The 20,299-nt window shown below is 41.5% G+C and overlaps 1 protein-coding gene across 1 annotated transcript; it reads right to left on the bottom strand.

The window, feature by feature from the left end:
• Positions 1 to 130: 130 nt before the first annotated feature.
• Positions 131 to 19,780, bottom strand: LOC5511365 (sodium- and chloride-dependent GABA transporter 1). Its single transcript, XM_048722338.1, has 14 exons — positions 19,398 to 19,780; positions 15,013 to 15,147; positions 13,988 to 14,138; positions 12,852 to 12,926; positions 12,275 to 12,407; positions 11,405 to 11,539; positions 6,820 to 6,923; positions 5,988 to 6,112; positions 5,132 to 5,373; positions 4,339 to 4,438; positions 4,130 to 4,230; positions 2,992 to 3,159; positions 1,886 to 1,959; positions 131 to 1,388 (listed from the first exon to the last, which is right to left on the bottom strand). Exons 1-14 carry the CDS (start codon positions 19,699 to 19,701, stop codon positions 1,370 to 1,372), a joined length of 1,866 nt encoding a protein of 621 aa, XP_048578295.1. The 5' UTR covers positions 19,702 to 19,780; the 3' UTR covers positions 131 to 1,369.
• Positions 19,781 to 20,299: the final 519 nt, after the last annotated feature.

Raw genomic sequence — 20,299 nt, 5'->3', positions numbered from 1 at the left:
AGAAAGGAAACTATCAAATAAGCACGTATGCCGATACCGCCAACAGCTAACAGCCGATAACGACTGTTATACATCGTATGTTTTATTAATTTGTATATGTGTTATAAAATAAAACAAGATCAACAAAAACTTGTTTTGTCTGCAGTATTTTCTGGGCTTTTACACATTTACAATAAGGTCTTTATTGTTATAACAAAACAAACAGACACAGTTTCTTTTTGAGCACATACAAGTACCTCCTCACGGACAAATAATAAAACAAGTAAGCTCAAGTGATAGTAAATTTCCATACATACATAACGGCGATAATGAATTTTTAGTACCTTAAATAGCATAACTGTACTTAGACACATAATAGCCTCTTGTCATCCTCGCAAAACACCAAGCGTGAGAAAACATCCTCTTCCAAGCGTGAGAAAACATCCTCTTCTATCGGCTGGTTTGGTAGAGACTGCGAGCGCTAAGTTGGAGGTGGACGGAAAGTTATCGCGGTAAACCGGAAGATAACTAATCAGAACGTATTTCGGGTAACTGGCAGTTGCCAGTATTACCGAAAGTTCATAGGGCAGAATCGATATAGAATGTCACATGTCAAATCGCTATAGAATGTCACATGTCAAATCTCGCATCAGTTATAAGCATTAAAAAGAACTATGCTTTATAAGCTTGCAATCCATGTTGGATATGTTTGGCGTTGATCAAATAACCTCAACAAGACCCGGTTTACGCCTGTTCCCTTGCATCGTGTATCAAAAACGTTTAGTGCTCATCTTTCTTGGGAGTTTACTATCAAGACCGCACCATGACATTTGGAAACATCCGAATTCAACGGACAATAGTTTCTTTTTAATAGAGAAGGCCATGTGTTGGAAACTATACTGCCGCAAAATTAATACCGTAATTCTAATACGCGATGCTGCGGGTTGTCAAAATCTTTTGAGATATTCTACACTAGTGTAGATAGTCGCGGTTCTTTTACTTTGAAGGCGGGACTTACAACTTAAAAGAGATAGCGCCTTCAGCATTCGGTCGACTTTCGGGCTTCGGTCGACTTTCGGCATTGGCAGGAATTTTAACAGGAGGGGGCCCAAAAGGGAATTTCAATGAATTTTCTTCTGTATTTTAGATAATGTCTCATACATTTACTGCATTTTTGGCTGCTAAAAGGGTGAGGGGGGGCTAGGCCAGCCCCTGGCTACGCCCCTGGACCCAGGCTACTCACGGCCACTCTTAGGAGCGTTACAACCTACCGTTTTGACTCTTTTCCTAATATCGCTATTTTTTATAGTTTTCACGCGAAGAAAGTTGACGACCCCTGAAGTAAACCTGAGCTAGAGTGAGATATTTGATAAAATTCCTTGTTGTCTTCTCACTTCACCATTTTGTTCCTGAAAGATAAAAACATGGTGGTGTTGTCTAACGTTTAATTGCCGAGCTGGTTGACCGTTGTCTATCGAAAAGAAGTCTTCGGTATAAAAACGAATACACTGTTTTTTTTTTAATAAGTGTCTAATTTTTTGCTGAAGATGGGTCGCTATATATGGAGAATTTTAAGGCCGAAAATAATCTTAACGACGTTTGTAAATTCTAGTGTATAAAAAATATAATACTCAATGAATTAATTTATAAAAAGAATAACACAAATGACAAATGGCAATAATATTTAAGATTGTTATTGTGAAGGCAATTTGATTCTGCATTTTATAATGCATCACACAAACAAAGCAATGTTTTGCTGTTATCCAAGCCTCTGCGTTTTCTTTTGATAAAATCTCAGGCTTGACGTTCTTATAAAAACGTTCTTATAAAAAAAAATGTGTATTTGGTAGAGTCGGATCAGTGTTTGACAAAGTAAATAAGATATCAATTAACACTAAAAACTCACCCTTTTGGGACGTTGTGCTTGGCGTCAATAGCGTCCAGCATGGCTTGATCTGGAGTCAACACATCTAGCATTCGCTACGAGAAGAGATGCGGACATGTACGAAACCGATAATTTTTCACAGCGACAAGGTGCTCTTCAAATACTGTTCGTAAAGCAAAGTACTTTTTTATAGCGGCGCGGTAACGAATTTTGTCTTTGACAGAGCTTGTCTTACTAGACTGGAAGGTACACTTGTATAAGGAAAATTGAGTAACACTTCTAGCTAGGACGAGCTACCTTAGTGAAAATGGTCTGCTAAATAGATAACCGAACCCCCCTTCCCCGCCCCCTCCCACTCAGAATGCTGGCTACGGGCCTGCTATGGCATTCTAAATTGATTATGTGGTCGCCCTAAATGGATTCTGCGCAACTCGTTATACACTACCCACATCTGATTTCACGACTATTCATTCACTATACCCATCTATCATTACGAGACTCGCTATACACTACCCCCTGTCATTGCGCGACTTATCGTACACTATCCATTTCTCATTGATCGACTTATCATATGCTACCCATCTCTTATTGCGTGCCTTATCATACGCTACCCATCTCTTATTGCGCGACTTATCATACACTACCCATCTCTTTTGCGCGACTTATCATACGCTACCCATTTCTTATTGCGTGCCTTATCATACGCTACCCATCTCTTATTGCGCGACTTATCATACACTACCCATCTCTTTTGCGCGACTTATCATACGCTTCCCATCTCTCATTGCGCGACTTATCATACGCTTCCCATCTCTCATTGCGTGACTTATCATACGCTACCCATCTCTTATTGCGCGACTTATCATACACTAACCATCCCTCATTGCGCGACTTACCATACGCTTCCCATCTCTCATTGCGCGACTTATCATACGCTTCCCATCTCTCATTGCGTGACTTATCATACGCTACCCATCTCTTATTGCGCGACTTATCATACACTAACCATCCCTCATTGCGCGACTTACCATACGCTTCCCATCTCTCATTGCGCGACTTATCATACACTAACCATCTCTCATTGCTCGAATAGTTACACCTTACCCATCTCTCGTTGCGCGCTTTACCTCTGCAAGCGTTCCTTTTCCTTTGACACATCTATAAATAGCGCATATCGGTACACAGACGATGGACGAAAAGCAAAGAAGCCATCCGCAGAACTCGGCCCAAGCAGGGAAGACGTAATCACCATACGAGATACCCGACCAGTCAACACAATTCCATATGAAGATAACCTGCGGTAAAAACCGAGCAGGTCAACTTAAACTATCATGGAGGTACGTCGTGCAAGTTAAACTATCAAGTTAAACTCCCAATTTAAATAGCCACGAAAATACGATATGACAGTGACAGCTACTAAAGAAACACGGTATGTCAACTCAATTGAACCACGATATGTATAAATTCAACTACCATGGAATCACGATATGTCAACTCAATTGAACCACGATATGTATAAATTCAACTACCATGGAAACACGACATGTCAACTCAATGGAACCACGATATGTAAAAATTCAACTACCATGGGAAAACGACATGTCAACCAATGGAAACACGACATGTCAACCAATGGAAACACGACATGTAAAGTTCAACTATCATGGAAACACGTAATGTCAACTCAATGGAAACACGATATGTAAAAATTAAACTACCATGGAAATACGCCATGTCAACCAATGGAAACACCGCATGTAAAGTTCAACTATCATGGAAACACGACATGTCAACTCAATGGAACCACGATATGTAAAAATTCAACTACCATGGAAACACGCCATGTCAACTCAATGGAAACACGATATGTAAAAATTAAACTACCATGGAAATACGCCATGTCAACCAATGGAAACACCGCATGTAAAGTTCAACTATCATGGAAACACGACATGTCAACTCAATGGAACCACGATATGTAAAAATTCAACTACCATGGAAACACGCCATGTCAACCAATGGAAACACGATATATAAAGTTCAACTATCATGGAAACATGCCATGTCAACTCAATGGAACCACGATATATAAAGTTCAACTACCATGGAAACACGTCATGTTTACTTTAACAAACCATGAAGTATGACCTGTCATGTAATTTTAAGTTATTGCGCTATTTCTAGAGACTGGAAATTGATTAAAAAAAAAGAAAAATGCCAATAAAAATAAGATAGCAAAATCGCAATAAGTTTTTGTTAACGCACCCCTATGATCAATGGAGAGATGTATTTCCAGCACAAAAGGAAGTATATGTTCGGACGGTGGCCAATCATCGACTCTATATTGCGCGCAAATCTTTCGACACCTGAAAAGAACAAATATTGAGTATCAAATTCGGATTCTGGATTCGCTGCTTGATATATTGAAAAAGGAAACATGATACGCTAGCAGTGCCTTTGTAGCATAATCTTACCGTAAAACCAACCGATTGCTATCACCTCGAGTAGAGCTATGAGGATAAGTGAGATACCACCGCCTTGGTAGTCAAACATGGTAAAAATGTAAACACCACCCTGAAACACAAGCACTTTCGTTTTGAGGATGCACAGTTTTAAAACTACATAGCCTTTTTGTTCAATTTTGTACTCCCTTATTTTTCAATACTTAGTAAAACTCGATATAGTAGTAGAGAGAGTGAGGCATATTCCCCTCATCATCTTCCCTCTCACATGATGTTTACCTGTATAATATTACAGATACCGAGGATAAAATAGACAACACAGAAGAGTAGGGTTAAATGTAAATTGTATCTCCCCCCACCCCCCACCCCCATGGCATTTACCTGTGTAACATTGGAGATACCGAGGATATAAGACACTACGCAGAAGAGTAGGGTTAGGTGAGACTTGTGTCTCCCCCCACCCCCCACCCCCATGGTATTTACCTGTGTAACATTGGAGATACCGATGATGTAAGACACTACGCAGAAGAGTAGGGTGAGGTGCGCCTTGTATCTCCCCCCCCCCCCCCCAACACCCTACCCCAATGGTATTTACCTGTGTAACATTGGAGATACCGATGATGTAAGACACTACGCAGAAGAGTAGGGTTAGGTGAGACTTGTATCTCCCCCCTCCCCCAACACCCTACCCCAATGGTATTTACCTGTGTAACATTGGAGATACCGAGGAGATAAGACAATACACAGAAATGTAGGGTTAGGTGAGACTTGTATCTCCCCCCACCCCCACCCCCATAGTATTTACCTGTGTAACATTGGAGATACCGAGGATATAAGACACTACGCAGAAGAGTAGGGTGAGGTGCGCCTTGTATCTCCTCGCCCCCTTATAAGAGTCGCTAAGTACTGTCGTAACTGTTTCTACGCCCACGAACTGACTGTCGAGTCCGAGGTTGAATAACATGAAGAAGAAGAGGAAGGCCCAGAAGGGAGATCCCGGGATTTTCTTGATGCCTTGAGGGTACGCAATGAACGCAAGACCTGGACCTGGAACGTAAGGATCGTATCAGCATACGAGTAATGGATGGTGAACCACGGTGAGAGGTAATGATCATAAAGTCATAAGCAAAGAACGCCAGGTATTGACCGGAAGCCTAATGACCATAATGTGATAAAAAGAATCGTGGATAAATATGTACTACCTGAGAGGCTTTGTGATCGTTAAATCTAAAAGTTTTGTTTAAAAATCAATAAAAACAACAACTATAATGAGACGTCTTTATCACGGGGCACTGACCTGATTTCTGTGTCACGCTGTACTTAGATCGCGGTACTGCCCTGACTTCCGTGTCACGCTGTACCTAGAGCGCGGTACTGACCTCACTTTCGTGTCACGCTATACCTAGGGCGCGGTACTGACCTGACTTCCGTGTCACGCTGTACCTCACTTCCGTGTCACGCTATACCTAGGGCGCAGTTATGCCTAGAGCACACTAGTGACATATCGACATAACGACATAACGACATGGGCGCGCGCACTCTTATTTTCGACATAACGGTTTGGACATAACGACATAAGAGAAAAAAACATGTTTTTTCTTTTATGTCATTATGTCCATGTCGTTATGTCGGGCTAAACAGAGAGAGAGTGTGTTACTAACCTGACTTGACAACATCTTCGACCTCGACCCCAAGTTCATGCGCCATAAACCCCATCATGGTGAAGATGACGAAGCCCGCGAACACACTGGTCAGGCAGTTGATCACCGAAACAATCAGGGTATCCCTGTTTTAAAAACTTTATTAGGGTATCCCTGTGTTAAATACTTTATTAGGGCATCCCTGTGGTAACACAATCCGTTAGGGTACCCCTGTGGTTAAACATCCAAAAGGGTATCCCTGTGGTTAACCATCCATAAGGGTATCCTTGTGGTTAAACAATCCATAGAGATATTCCCTGTGGCAAAACGCGTTATTAGATTATCCCTGTGGTAAAAAAAAAACACTTTATTAGGGTATCCCTGTGGTAAAAAAAACCAAAAGGGTTTCCTGTGGTGAACGCATTATTAGGGTAATCCTATGGTAAAACAATTTCTCAGGGTACCCCTGTGCCTAAACAATTTATTAGGGTATCCCTGTGGTAAAAAAACCCCAAAAGGGTTTCCTGTGGTGAACGCATTATTAGAGTAATCCTGTGGTAAACAATTTCTCAGGGTACCCCTGTGCCTAAACCTTTTATTAGGGTATCCCTGTGGTAAAACAGTTAATCTACGTATCACTGTGGTGAAGCATTCTATCAAGATATTATCATGGTTGTCTAGTGGTTGAAACGTTGTACATAGTCCGGTGGTATTTCTGACGTCAGTATGGTATCCCTTTTCAAGCATGTATATAGTGGGATCCCTGTGGTTAAACAATGGCATTAAGGATCGTGTGGCAAAGACAGGTTGGAATCCCTGTGTGCAAGTGCCGCATGAGCTTCCATGAGCTCACCTCTGGCAGTTGTTGTTGAACTTGTTGTAACTCCCGTAGGTGATTAGCCCGCCAAACCCTACACTAAGAGAGAAGAATATTTGACCAGCGGCATCCACCCAAACCTAAAATGAGAAAGGATAGTCGATTCAAATTGTACTGGGCTCTGTGTGGTACATCAATAGGACTAGCTACTTGGGCCTTCGGATCAGGGATTTCAGTGATTTCAGAAGTTGTGAATAAACTGTCAAAATAAAATCTCTTTTGACCAGGAAGTCACCATTAGAATCAAAATTAAGATTACATAAGGCCTGGTTGCCAAGGTCTTAGGGTAGACCACGTGTTTCCAAGGCCTGGCTACCATAGGGTCTAATTGCTAGCTATCTGTTAAAGCCTGGTTACCAAAGGGTGTAAGGTTGAACCACGTGTTTCCAAGGACTGGCTACCAAAGGGTCTAATTGCTAGCTATCTGTTAAACCCTGGTTACCAAAGGGTGCTTAGGGTGGCTATTCCCCACGGCTCTGGCCACCTAAATCCTGTGTAACTACCTTCACGTGGTGCACCTGTCCTTGACAAAAAGTTACACTAGGGACCGAGTAAGGGACGGTATATTCCCTTTCTGGGTAGGTGGAGCTCGTTAGCCTTGGTTGGCAATCCACCTAGGGGAAGGAAAACCCTGATTTCAAACCTCCGCTGCCTTGCGGCTATACCCGGTCTGGGAAAGGCTTCAGGAGTCAACCTCGAGGAAAAATCTGGGAGTAAACCTTTGTTACTTCTTTGGGCGGATGAGCTTCGAATAGGTCAACGGCCAGCACCGGCGGATCTGATGGTCAACCCGGCTTCAGTTTCCGGCAACAAGTTGCAACGAGTAGTTTCTGCGGCCATCCCAGCTATGCTGGGTTGTCGATAAACAGGACCTCTCGCCAAGGGACACTACCCTCGCGCCAGGTAGTGTCGTCATCGGTGGTGCAGCTTCACAGTTTTTATGGAAAGTCAATCTAGTAGTATTGGAGCTATGGCTACCGCATTCGGGGGAACCGATGCGCCACCCAGTGCGGCAGTGGCGAAAAATGGACGAAGACCGCACTCGGCTATAACTTCCAGAGCAATCGACAATCGTCAGTTTCTATCTTCTAGAAAGCAAGCTCTAACCCTTGGAGCTTGGAATGTCCGTACTACCAATGACGGCGATGGTTCTCTAAGACCAGAGCGAGCCACAGCACTCATTTGTCTTGAGCTGGAGCATGCTAATATCGATATCTGTGCTTTAAGCGAAGTCCGACGCCCCAACACTGGTAACATTGTAGAAAGGAGTCATACTATCTTCTGGAGTGGGGGAAGTGGGAGAACAGCCGGTGTCGGATTTGCTATCTCCAACAGACTTGTATCGCAAGGGATTTGTCCAACACCTATCAACGACAGACTTATGCAAATGCGTGTTCCATTGGAAAGTGGTAACTACCTCACCCTTGTTAGCGTATACGCTCCTACCATGCAAAGAACATCTGAGGAAAAAGAGGTATTTTACGAAAAGCTCCGTTGTTGCCTTCCTTCAGCTCAGAACAACCCTCTTATTGTGTTGGGCGATTTCAATGCTCGTGTGGGTCAAGACTACAAATCCTGGCCTGATGTTATCGGTAAGCACGGTGTTGGAAAGATGAACTCGAATGGCCTCATGCTCCTTGAGTTTTGCACTCGGTTGCAGCTAAGTGTCATGGGTACAATGTTTCAATTAAAGGATAGCTTGAAGAACACGTGGCAACACCTCCGCTCTAAGCACTGGCACCAACTCGATCATGTGCTAGCCAATCAAGCTGCTAAGCCTTTTATTAAAGTAACCAAAGTCAATCAAGCTGCCGACTGTTTCACGGACCACAAGCTTTTAGTGTCTAATTGTGCTTTTCCTTTGAAGCGCAAGAAGAATATCTCAAGACCCCCGAAAAAGCTAGACACTCGTCTCAATGACGATAAGAAAGTGAAGCTCGTTCAGTTTTTAGATGAGAAAATTCCTGCTTGTAATAACGATTTCGAAGATCTGCAAGATATTCTTCAACAAGCTGCAAACCATGTTTTCGAAAGGAAAAAGAGGATCCAAAATGACTGGTTTGATGACCAAGATGAGGAAATTCGAAACTTACTTCAAGACAAAAGCCTTGACAGGCACTCGTTAAGAACACGTATCAGACAAATCAAGGATGCATGGTTTCAAAAGAAAGCTGAAGAAGCTGAGCATTTTTCTCAAACAAAAAATCCAAGAGAGTTCTATGCTACCTTGAATGCAGTCTATGGCCCAAGATCAAGAAATTCTCATCCTGTTCGCTCTAAAGAAGGCACTCTTTTGGCCGATCCCATAGAAGTCAAAGGTAGATGGGTGGAGCACTTTAGTGATTTGCTAAATCTCCCGAGTGATGTTGACTTAAAAATCGTGGACGAACTTGACCAATTACCAATCATGCAGTCTATGGATGATCCTGTTACAGACCAGGAGCTGGAAAAAGCCATTTCAAACACCAAACTTGGGAAGAGCCCTGGTTTTGATGGTGTCCTTCCAGAAGTCATTGTTTATGGTGGTCGCTGCCTGAGAGCTTTTCTTCTCATCCTCTTTAATATCATCTGGGCGTCTGAAATCATTCCTCAAGTGTGGAAAGATGCAATTATCACCATTTTATTTAAGAAGGGCGACAGAAGCGAATGTGGAAACTACAGGGGGATATCACTACTAAGCGTCGTGGGGAAAATATTCGCAGATATCATCTTGCAAAGACTACAGCTGCTTGCGGAATTTATATATCCCCAGTCCCAGTCAGGGTACCGAGCTGGTAGGGGCACTATTGATGGCATATTCACTCTTCGTCAGCTTATGGAAAAGACCAGAGAGCAACGTAACAACATGTATATAGTCTTTGTAGACTTTGTGAAAGCCTTCGACACTGTCAATCGTGAACTTCTCTTTTTGATCCTTGGCAAACTAGGATGCCCACCAAAGTTCATAAGTATAATAAAGAAGCTATATTCTGATGTTCATGCTAGGCTAATCGTAGACGGAGAGCTAACTCGAGCATTTGAATACAACTGTGGTGTCAAGCAAGGATGTAAGTTAGCACCAACTCTATTTGGCATCTATGCTGCTGTCCTGCTCTGGTTGGCCTTTAATAAAATTGAACACACCTGCAGCATCAAGATAAGATTCCGATTTGATGGTAATCTCTTCGATCTTCGCAGGCTCAAAGCAAAAACAAAAGTCCTTACGGATTTCATCAGGGAGGCACAGTACGCTGACGATATCGCCTTATTTAGCGATACCCCAGAGGGTCTGCAGTCTTTACTTACATCGTACAATGAACTTGCTAAGGGAATGGGGATGCGCATTAACACTAAAAAGACGGAGACTATGTGTATTGGTAATACTGCCGACTTTTATGTTGATGGCATTAAGCTGGTCAATGTTACTCACTCTAAATACCTTGGTAGTATCCTGTCAAGTGACTGCTCAATGAGAGCGGAGCTCACATCTCGTATACAAGCTGTATCATGTGCTTATGGTCGCCTTCGAAAGAGAGTTTTCGACTCACGTGATCTCACTGTACCAACCAAGATCGCTGTTTATAATCAATGTCTAATGCCTCTCTTATTGTACGGTAGTGAGACATGGACTGTATATCAGCATGAAGTTAGAGAACTTTGTACTCTGCAACAACGCCATTTACGCCTAATCCTCAAGATCAAGTGGCATGACTATATAAGCAATGAAGACGTCCTCCGTCGCGCAAACGTAGATGATATTGAAACAAAATTAGCTAGAAATCGTCTCCGCTGGCTTGGTCACCTCTGCCGAATGGACGATGACAGAGTGCCTAAGCAGCTGTTATTTTCGGAGCTAGAACACGGGTCTCGCCCAGTTGGTCGTCCTAAACTAAGATTCAAGGACATTTTGAAAAAAGACCTCAAAATTGGATGCGTCCTTGAAGTGTGGAACTATCATGTACATAATAGAAAGGAATGGAGGGCGATCACAAATAACATCTGCACGTCATACGACAAAAGAAGATATGAAACATATTTAAAACAAAGGGAAACTCGCCGTAAAAGGGCGGAGAACAGTTAAATACAAACTGTGTTATACCCGTTCGCGGGTGCAGGCGCTTATATAAGGTTAAACCACGTGTTTCTAAGGCCTGGCTACCAAAGGGTCTAACTGCTATCTATCTGTTAAACCCTGGTTACCAAAGGGTCTAAGGTTAAACCACATGTTTCTAAAGCCTGGCTACCATAGGGTCTAACTGCTAGCTATCTGTTAAACCCTGGTTACCAAAGGGTCTAAGGTTAAACCACGTGTTTCCAAGGCCTGGCTACCAAAGGGTCTAATTGCTAGCTATCTGTTAAAGCCTGGTTACCAAAGGGTCTAAGGTTAAACCACGTGTTTCCAAGGCCTGGTTACCAAAGGGTCTAATTGCTAGCTATCTGTTAAAGCCTGGTTACCAGAAAGGGTCTATGATTAAAACACGTGTTTTCAAGCTGGCTACCAAACAGTCTAATTGCTAGCTATATGTTAAAGCCTGGTTACCAAGGGGTCTATGGTTAAACACGTGTTTTCAAGGCCTGTTACCCTGGGATCTCCAAGTTTTGTGAAGTCCGGTTTGACGTAGAACAATGCCCCGTTCGTAGCTCCCGGCAGAGTGGCACCACGAATGAGTAGAATAAACAGAACCAGATACGGGAAAGTAGCCGTGAAATATACGACCTGAAATACAAGATGACAGGGTATTGACCGTGGCCGTATCTAGGAATTTAATTGGGGAAAGAAAAGCATTTGTTCATACATTACTACAAAATTACATGAACATTGGTGTGCGTAGTTATTACTACAAAATTACATGAACATTGGTGTGCGTAGTTATTACTACAAAATTACATGAACATTGGTGTGCGTAGTTATTACTACAAAATTACATGAACATTGGTGTACGTAGTTCTTGGGCGATAAAAATGCTAATAAAAACAAGTGATTGAAGCGGAAATCGGAATGTATGTTGGAATAAGAAATTGACGGAGCGAGCGAGAAAAACAGTGAAGGAAGCCGCCGCCTCTGTACCATACCAGGTTCTTAAAGCAAAGATGACGGCGACGGCAAGAATGCTCCGATCAAATATACTTTAATGCCTAGCCTTTAATCCTAACATATCTTCAATTTAATTAACTCTTTTTCATAAGTTTCAAAACGTAAAGATAAGCTTAGAACTTAATTTCTTCTTAAGGGAACAGGATGAAAGTCTAATTTAAAGCACAAGTTGTTATCCTCACAAGGCCATAAAACTTGGAATTTTCACGTCGTCGTTTGGATCAAACGGCTGAGATGTATCAGAGCGCATTTAACGTCTTGCTTTATAAACTTGAAATTTTTTCCTGCCGTTGCCGTCACCGTTCTATGTATTTGCGCAAGGTCTCCACAAGGGAGGGGAGGGAGGGGTCTGTGTACCTTTCCCGCGGATTTGATACCCTTCCAAACGCAGAAATAGACGACGATCCAGGCCAGAAGCAGACACATGGCCAATTCAAACCGGACCTCCCCGGGCTTGCCGACATCCCCTGAGAGCTGCAGGACTTTGCGCCTAGACAAAGTAACAGAAATAATGGTATTCTCATGGTATGATGGTATGTTCATGGCATGTGTACAGCTAGATATCATGGTATGCTCATGGCACGTGTACAGCTAGATATCATGGTATGCTCATGGCACGTGTACAGCTATATATCATGGTATACTTATGGAACGTGTACAGCTAGATATCATGGTATGCTCATGGCACGTGTACAGCTAGATATCATGGTATGCTCACGGCACGTGTACAGCTAGATATCATGGTATGCTCATGGCACGTGTACAGCTAGATATCATGGTATACTCATGGAACGTACAAAACTAGATATCATGGTATACTCATGGAACGTGCAAAGCTAGATATCATGTATTCTCCTGGTATGTGCACATGCTAATTGACAGAGCTTGTGTGCGACACGGTGCATGAAAATTTAGCCACCAGAACCTGTCTTACTCAAAATACTCCTCCTCTGGTGATACTAGCTTGGCGGTACAGTTCATTGTGCAGTTGATCAGCTTTCCAGTCGTGCTGAAATACCATAAGATCATTTTCATCATCATCATCAACAGCAACAATAACAACATCATATCACCATGAAGATCCTCATATTTGAGACCGAAAACACAACATTAGAATCTACATCGTCATAATCATCACCATCATTATCAACAACATCATCTTTATCATTACCATCAAATTTAAGATCGAGCATGTCATCCTAACCACCATTATTATAATTGGCGCCAAAACTGGCCTTGGTAAACAAAACTAAGACAAATCATAACTTTCATGGAACGTTAAAATCGATACTATGAGACGTAAACAATTGTCAAAGTCCCCCCTCCGCGCACTGTCAGAGTTGATTTAACAAATTTGCCATAGTTTTCCGTGGTATGTATTCTTATACACCACGAAATACGTCACCTCATGATCAAAATGTTGTGGAGTCACGAGGCCTGTAGAAATTTTAGAAATTTGTTTTCTACAACAAAATCAACGAAAACAGTATTTTACAAAATTAAAACAGCGCGCGCTCGTTTGAAATGGCGTGTTTTCTAGTGCGTGCGCGAGAGCATGCAACCGGTGTTTGCAGCGAGCGCACATAAACGAAAATTGAAAAACTTTAGCTTCAAAACCCTGTAGTCTTAGTTACTTCTAGTGTCCGTTTGTAAGGATGGAAAATAAATTTACCAAAAAGATTGAGAACCAAATTTCTCGAATTTGAATCAAGATTTTCGTCTATTTCGCTTCAAGTAAACCTGCAAGGTATGTCCTCTGATATACCATACCTAACAACCAATCAGAACCTAACAACCAATCAGAAAGCGAGATTACGCGTAAGTGTTGTAGAAACATTGTTATCGATATTCCAGTCGTCATTAATAGCAATCAAAGTAGCTGCATCATTAACATTATGTTTGCTTTTGTCACTATTTTCATTATCTTTGCTATTGTCACTATTTTCATTATCTTTGCTATTGTCACTATTTTCATTATCTTTGCCGTTATCGTCGTCATCCTCATCATAACCATTACTGTTGTTTTTGTTGTTATCATCAGTACCACACCCAAAGTAATCACCCTTCTACCTGCAGAACTGAGTGTTCCACTCGTTGTTGCAGTCGTTCCACGGAACTACGGCTCTCCATGCGTCAAACATGTAGTAGAAAGACCACGCCATGATCACGTTGTAGTAAACACTACACAGGAAGGTGATGACCGTCATGGCAAACCCAATACCTGGACAAGACACGAGGAAACACACGAACAGTTATTTTACTATGAGCAGGGAATATTGTCTTAGTATGAGCAAGGAATAGTGTTGGACGTAATCATGACCGTCATGGCAAACCCAATACCTGGACAAGACACGAGGAAACAAACGAACAGTTATTTTACTATGAGCAAGAATATTGTCTTAGTATGAGCAAGGAATAGTGTTGGACGTAATCATGACCGTCATGGCAAACCCAATACCTGGACAAGACAAGAGGAAACAAACGAACAGTTATTTTACTATGAGCAAGAATATTGTCTAAGTATGATCAAGGAATAGTGTTGGACGTAATCATGACCATCATGTATGCCTCGAATTGATGACACTAAACGTTAAGGAAAGAAACGAACTGTACTTTACTATGAGCAAGGAGTTCTGTCTTAGTATGGGCAAGGAATAGTTAGACGTGATGACGATCATGACAAACCCAATACCTAAATATGCACGATGAAACGAACGAACAGTATGCTGCTATAAGAAATAAGCCTCCTTACTCAACCCCTAAAATGTCAGGGACATTTCCCCAAACTCCTTCGACTGCCTAGTCCTTCAAAAAAAACATACTTAGATCGGGGGTTAAGGGGAAGGATGGAATATATCAGGCATGCAGTATAGACTATTTATCGTTAAAAGACACGAGATTTGTAGACTGACCCAAACAGACCTAGACGCAGGATGGACTAAGTTTGTTGTAATATTGGTAATTTTGGCCTCAATTTTTAGCAACATGCTACTATCGCTTAGTTAATATTAAACAGTTCACAAATATCCGCAAAAAGATTAACAAGAAAGTGCGCCATGATGATGACGGTTACAATCCTGCTCGATGTCACTTACCTGTCATGATGGGGGACACGACCGCCCACGCATTGACCACGCCCTGTGCCGTGTACTGTCCAAGTGCTACCTCCAGGTAGAAGATTGGGATGCCACAGAAAACCAGGCACACCAAATATGGTATGAGGAACGACGCTGGCAAAGTCATAAAATACCAAATATGGTATGAGAAACGACGTTGGCAAAGTTATAAAATACCAAATAGGGTATGAGGAGCAACATTGGCAAAGTGAAAAAAAAAAACACCAAATATGGTATGAAATACGTCGCTGGCAAAGTGATTAAACACCAAATATGGAATGACAAATGCGCTGGCAAAGTAATAAAACACCAAAATGGTATGAGGAACGACATTGGCAAAGTGATGAAAAACCAAATATTATGAGAAACGACATTGTCAAAGTAATAAATCACCAAATATGGTAAAAGGAATGACGCTGGCAAAGTGATAAAAGACCAAATATGGTATGAGGAACAACATTGGCAAAGTAAAAAAAAACCACCAAATATGGTATGAAATACGTCGGTGGCAAAATGATTAAACAACAAATATGGTATGAGGAACGACATTGGCAAAGTGATGAAAACCCAAATATTATGAGAAACGACCCTGGCAAAGTTATAAAATACCAAATATGGTAAGAGGAATGACGCTGGCAAAGTAATAAAAGACCAAATATGTTAAAAGAAATCACGCTGACAAAGGGATAAAAGTTTTGGTTTTAATCTGGTATTCGTACCAAGGCTTCGGGGCTGTGTGGGATAATACAATGTGTGGTAATGGACGTTGGTGCGTGGGTTAAAGTGTGTACGTGTGGCTATTTTATATGGTGTATTGCATTGGGGCTGTAAGTGTCGGAGTAGTGGCTATGTATAAGAGGTAGAAATAGGCTAGCAGTGAGATGTTAGGGGAGAACTGTGTGTCCGACCCCCGGAGGAAGGTGATAATTACTTGTTGATAACTTCTTGTGATAACATATTGTTCAATCTTGTGGAGTGTAATGTGAGCTTGTAGACAATTAAATGGAATCACAAGGCCGGCGACAGGAACAAAACACGAAGGCGTGCAGACACGGCACAAAAGAAAGAAACGGACGGCAAACAGGAGACAGACAGCGGCCACACAAGTATAGGACAGTCGTGTAAAGAGACATTGAGTAACGGTGCGCGCTCTAAGATAGTGGCTGATAAGCGATGAGCCTTTGCGATGGCCTATATTTAGCGAAAATAATACGCGGAGGCACAGGCAGCAGAAACGGCAGGAATACGAAGAACCGAGAGAAGCGAACGGCGCGTACCTGGGGGGCCGACAAAAAGAGATACACAAACAAACAGAAATAAAACAATAATGTGAGAAATTTCATAAGAGCTCTTAGAAATAAATGTACCACCACACTAATTCTAGCCAAGATTTATCGTCAGGGAGCAAGATCGATGGCTAGTCAGACGCGGTTAGGGAGGTAAAAACTGATGGGTGCCGAGGGTAGGAGACACGAGGACTGGGGCGGAATAGGAAAAGGCTAAAGGGGAAACAGGAGATATTACCGCGTCTGAGGTGTATTTCAAACTGTTGTGATCGATCTAAACAGCTTGCTCCTATACACCAACGTGTGGTTGCACATGTTATGTGTTTGTGTGTGAGGCTTACCTTACGTCGGATTTTCGTTTTACTAAGGTCCGCATTTTCATAGCTTGAGCTTGTGATAACACGGTTCGACTAACGTAATAATGGCATGTACCGGATGTGATCAGATTACGATGTTACAAGATTGTGTTATTATAAAATGTATGTGTATGGTGGGGGAGGAGGGGGTGGCGTGACGTAGTGAGAGTTGCGGCGCAAAGTTATAAAATACCAAATATGGTATGAAGAGTGACGCTGGCAAAGTGATATAACACCAAATATGGTATGAGGAATGTCACGGGCAAAGCGATAAGACACCAAATATGGTATAGGGAACGACACTGGCAAAGTGATAAAAGACCAAATATGGTATGAGGAATGATGCTTCCAAAGTGATACATCACCAAATATGGTATGAGGAACGACACTGGCAAAGTGATAAAAGACCAAATATGGTATCAGGAATGACGCCGCCAAAGTGATAAAACACCAAATATGGTATGAGGAATGACGCTAGCAAAGTGATAAGACACCAAATATGGGATAATGAAAAACGTCAATGACAAAGTGATAAAAAACACCAAGTATGCTATGATGAAAAACGGCGCTGGCAAAGGGATAAAACACCAAATATAGTACGAAAAAGCTTCACCGACAAAGTGGTAAAAACACCAAATATGGTTTGAGGAACGACGCTGGCAAAGTAATAAATCACCAAATATGGTCATTAGGGAAAAGCTGGGAAAGTTATTCAACACCAAATATGAAAAGATAGACGTCCCTGATAAAGTGATATATAAAACGTATATTAACTGTAGTCCTATCGAATACGAAAGCATACATAAATTTCACTGTGACCAAACTGCTTTAAAGGATGTAACCAATAGATTACATTGGTAGGAATAACTGCATATTTTGGCCTGTCATTAAAAAAATAATTATATTTTTGTGGGTCGGAACCCATTGTTTTCATTAATTATCACGCTGAACGACCTGTTTGAAAAGTAATTGACAAAAGGACTTAACTGGCGTTCGGCTTCTTTAAGAAATATCTTTATAGGTTAAACAAAGCAATCGACTCAGAGTTAACGCAAGGAAGTAGTGCACAAAAAGACAAACCTGTGACCAGTGCAAACAGCGCCAAAATTGCCAGGGAGAACTGACGAACCACTTTGCAGCACCGCCCAAGACCGTAAACAAACAGCTTTCAAGCCGAATTGTCACCAGTTTACTTCCGGAGGTCCGACGGAAACCTCAACCTTTAAAAGACGAAAAGAATCTATTCGAATCCGAAATATTTAAGAGGCCATCCGATCTAAATTAGCAGTCACATCCTCAAAGAAACTTCCAATAGACACGCTGCTTTCTATATTTTGAAATATTTTTCGTGTTTTCCGTTAAAAATCATCGGAGATTCTTACGGAATCGACCGGAAGTAAAGTGGTGACAATGCGGCTTTAAGGTAATTCCCTTGAAATAGTTCTACAACCCATAATTTTTTTAAACTTGGCATAAACCATATTGAAGTTAAGGGCTTTCAAAAATTGTAATAAAAAAAATGGGGGTACCGACCTCGTTTTCACAACAGAGGGGCGTAGAGTTGACGCGTTTTTACTGATCGCGCGAGGAAAAATCCCAACTCTTAGTTTTCAAAAAGAGTGCCTATAGTCTTTAGAAAATTAAGTTCTGTTTGTGGAGCTGCCAAAATCCGATCTCCTAAACAACAACCCGTAGTAGTTAATGCTCAAAACAAATCATTTCAAGAGATCGCAATAAAAGACATTGTTTTCGCCACTATTGATACGGTAAAAAGCGCCATTTTGAAGTATTTTTACGGCTTTTAAGAGAAATAACAAAACTCCTACAACCCAACTTTTCTTCTTCTTTCAGTATATCATTTTTCCGTATATATTTAACTATTTGAGCAAATAAAAAATGGGGGTAACCGACCGTTTTTCTGTCAAAGCGTTTTAAGTAAAAAACGTGCGCCTTTTGCTGTGTTTTCTTGTACAACTGTGGCGCGCGTGCGCTCTTAATACCGGAAAATTCGAACAAACAGCGCGCGCCACTATGCGCAGAAGGGGTGCGCAGTGCAATTCAAGGGAATTACCTTAACTGTTGTCAGCAATGATAACACCTTTTGCACGGAACTTACGAACAACAGATTTTGATGCAGTTGTCTCGGTGTTTTTAAAGTGACTTACCATTTAAAATTACAGACATCAAAAGTGCTCAACGCAGGGTACTAAAAACTTGTCTTAAAACGTATTTATATAGTTGCTTTTATTAAATATGCTAACAAAAGAATGTTCCGATCGCAGATAAATGAGAACTGCAAAGCATACTATTTGTGCGAACAAATGGCCCTTCATCAAGCCTGGCGCCGTTTGACGAAGATTGTATTTTTTAATTTAATTGCGTGAAATGGTAAAAACATAATCCTAACTTCTGTTTTAATGCTCTAAAGGGATCTAATTATATCAATATAAGGCATTGTGTCATTTTGCCCCCCACCCCCTCACCCATTGTCATCGATCGCCAGAAAAATGTTTACTTCACTGACTAAGTAAAGTTGTAAAGTAGATTAAGTACGAAAAAAACGTCTCCTATCATATTATGAACCGATAACACAATACCGACCGTACCCTCTTCTGCCGTTTCAAACACACTTTAACCATTTCAACCGGACACAGAAAAGAGTACAAAAATGTTCAAAACAATAATATATGATGATTGTGTTTTCATAACGGTCATAACTCACCCCCGCCATTCTTGTAACACAAATAAGGGAATCTCCAGACGTTTCCGAGACCAACGGCGTAACCGATACACGAGAGCAGAAAGTCGATCTTATTACTCCACTGTTCGCGTTCCTCTATCACAACTACCTGCTCTGAATTCGACTCTGTTTTGATAACTGGTTGAGCCGAGCGAGAATCTCTGTGTCTAGCGCCGAGATCCTCGTCGTATCTCGAGTCGTAGCCAGGGTTACGCTTGAATCCATCGTCTTCATACTCGTACTTTCGAGTCAATCTGGCATCGTCGTACTCGTATTTTCGAGCCATGATTCAATACCGACAACCCTCAGGGTGCAGTCGATTCCCACGATATTATGTTTGTCTTTGTCATAATAGGTTTCGGCATAGGTTTCGTGCCTTTGTGTTAAACGCGATAGAGTGGAAAATCTATGCGAGTCATTTAGGCGTTGCGAAGTTTGATCAATTAGGAGTTTTCTGTCAAGTCAGATTTTATCTCTAATGGAATTTCACGCCTTTGCCGACATCGCACTTTTGCTCTTTTGCTGTGTGTTTTTTTAAATTAAAACTCAAAACTTTTGGTAAGAAAATATTTAGAGAAAAAAAAAATTCAAACAGAATGTATCTTAAAGTTGCTAATCTGCTTTTAAAAAAGCTGTGCTTACATGTTTGTAAAGGCGTACGTGACGTACGCCCGCAAATATGTAAGAAACTTGCAAATGTATATGGTTTCACCCGCAAATGTAAGAAACCCGCAAATGCATATGGTTTCACCCGCAAATCTAATAAGGTTATGAATGAAATAAAAAAGTTATTTTTATCCAGGCACCGTTGGTTATGGACAATAATTGATAAATTCAGCATCGTCAATTCTTATTTCGTATGATTTCTGTATCTGCCATAATTC

This window comes from Nematostella vectensis, chromosome 15 (assembly GCF_932526225.1).
Source record: "Nematostella vectensis chromosome 15, jaNemVect1.1, whole genome shotgun sequence".
NCBI lineage: Eukaryota > Metazoa > Cnidaria > Anthozoa > Actiniaria > Edwardsiidae > Nematostella > Nematostella vectensis.
This window is presented reverse-complemented; position numbering and strand designations above follow the sequence as displayed.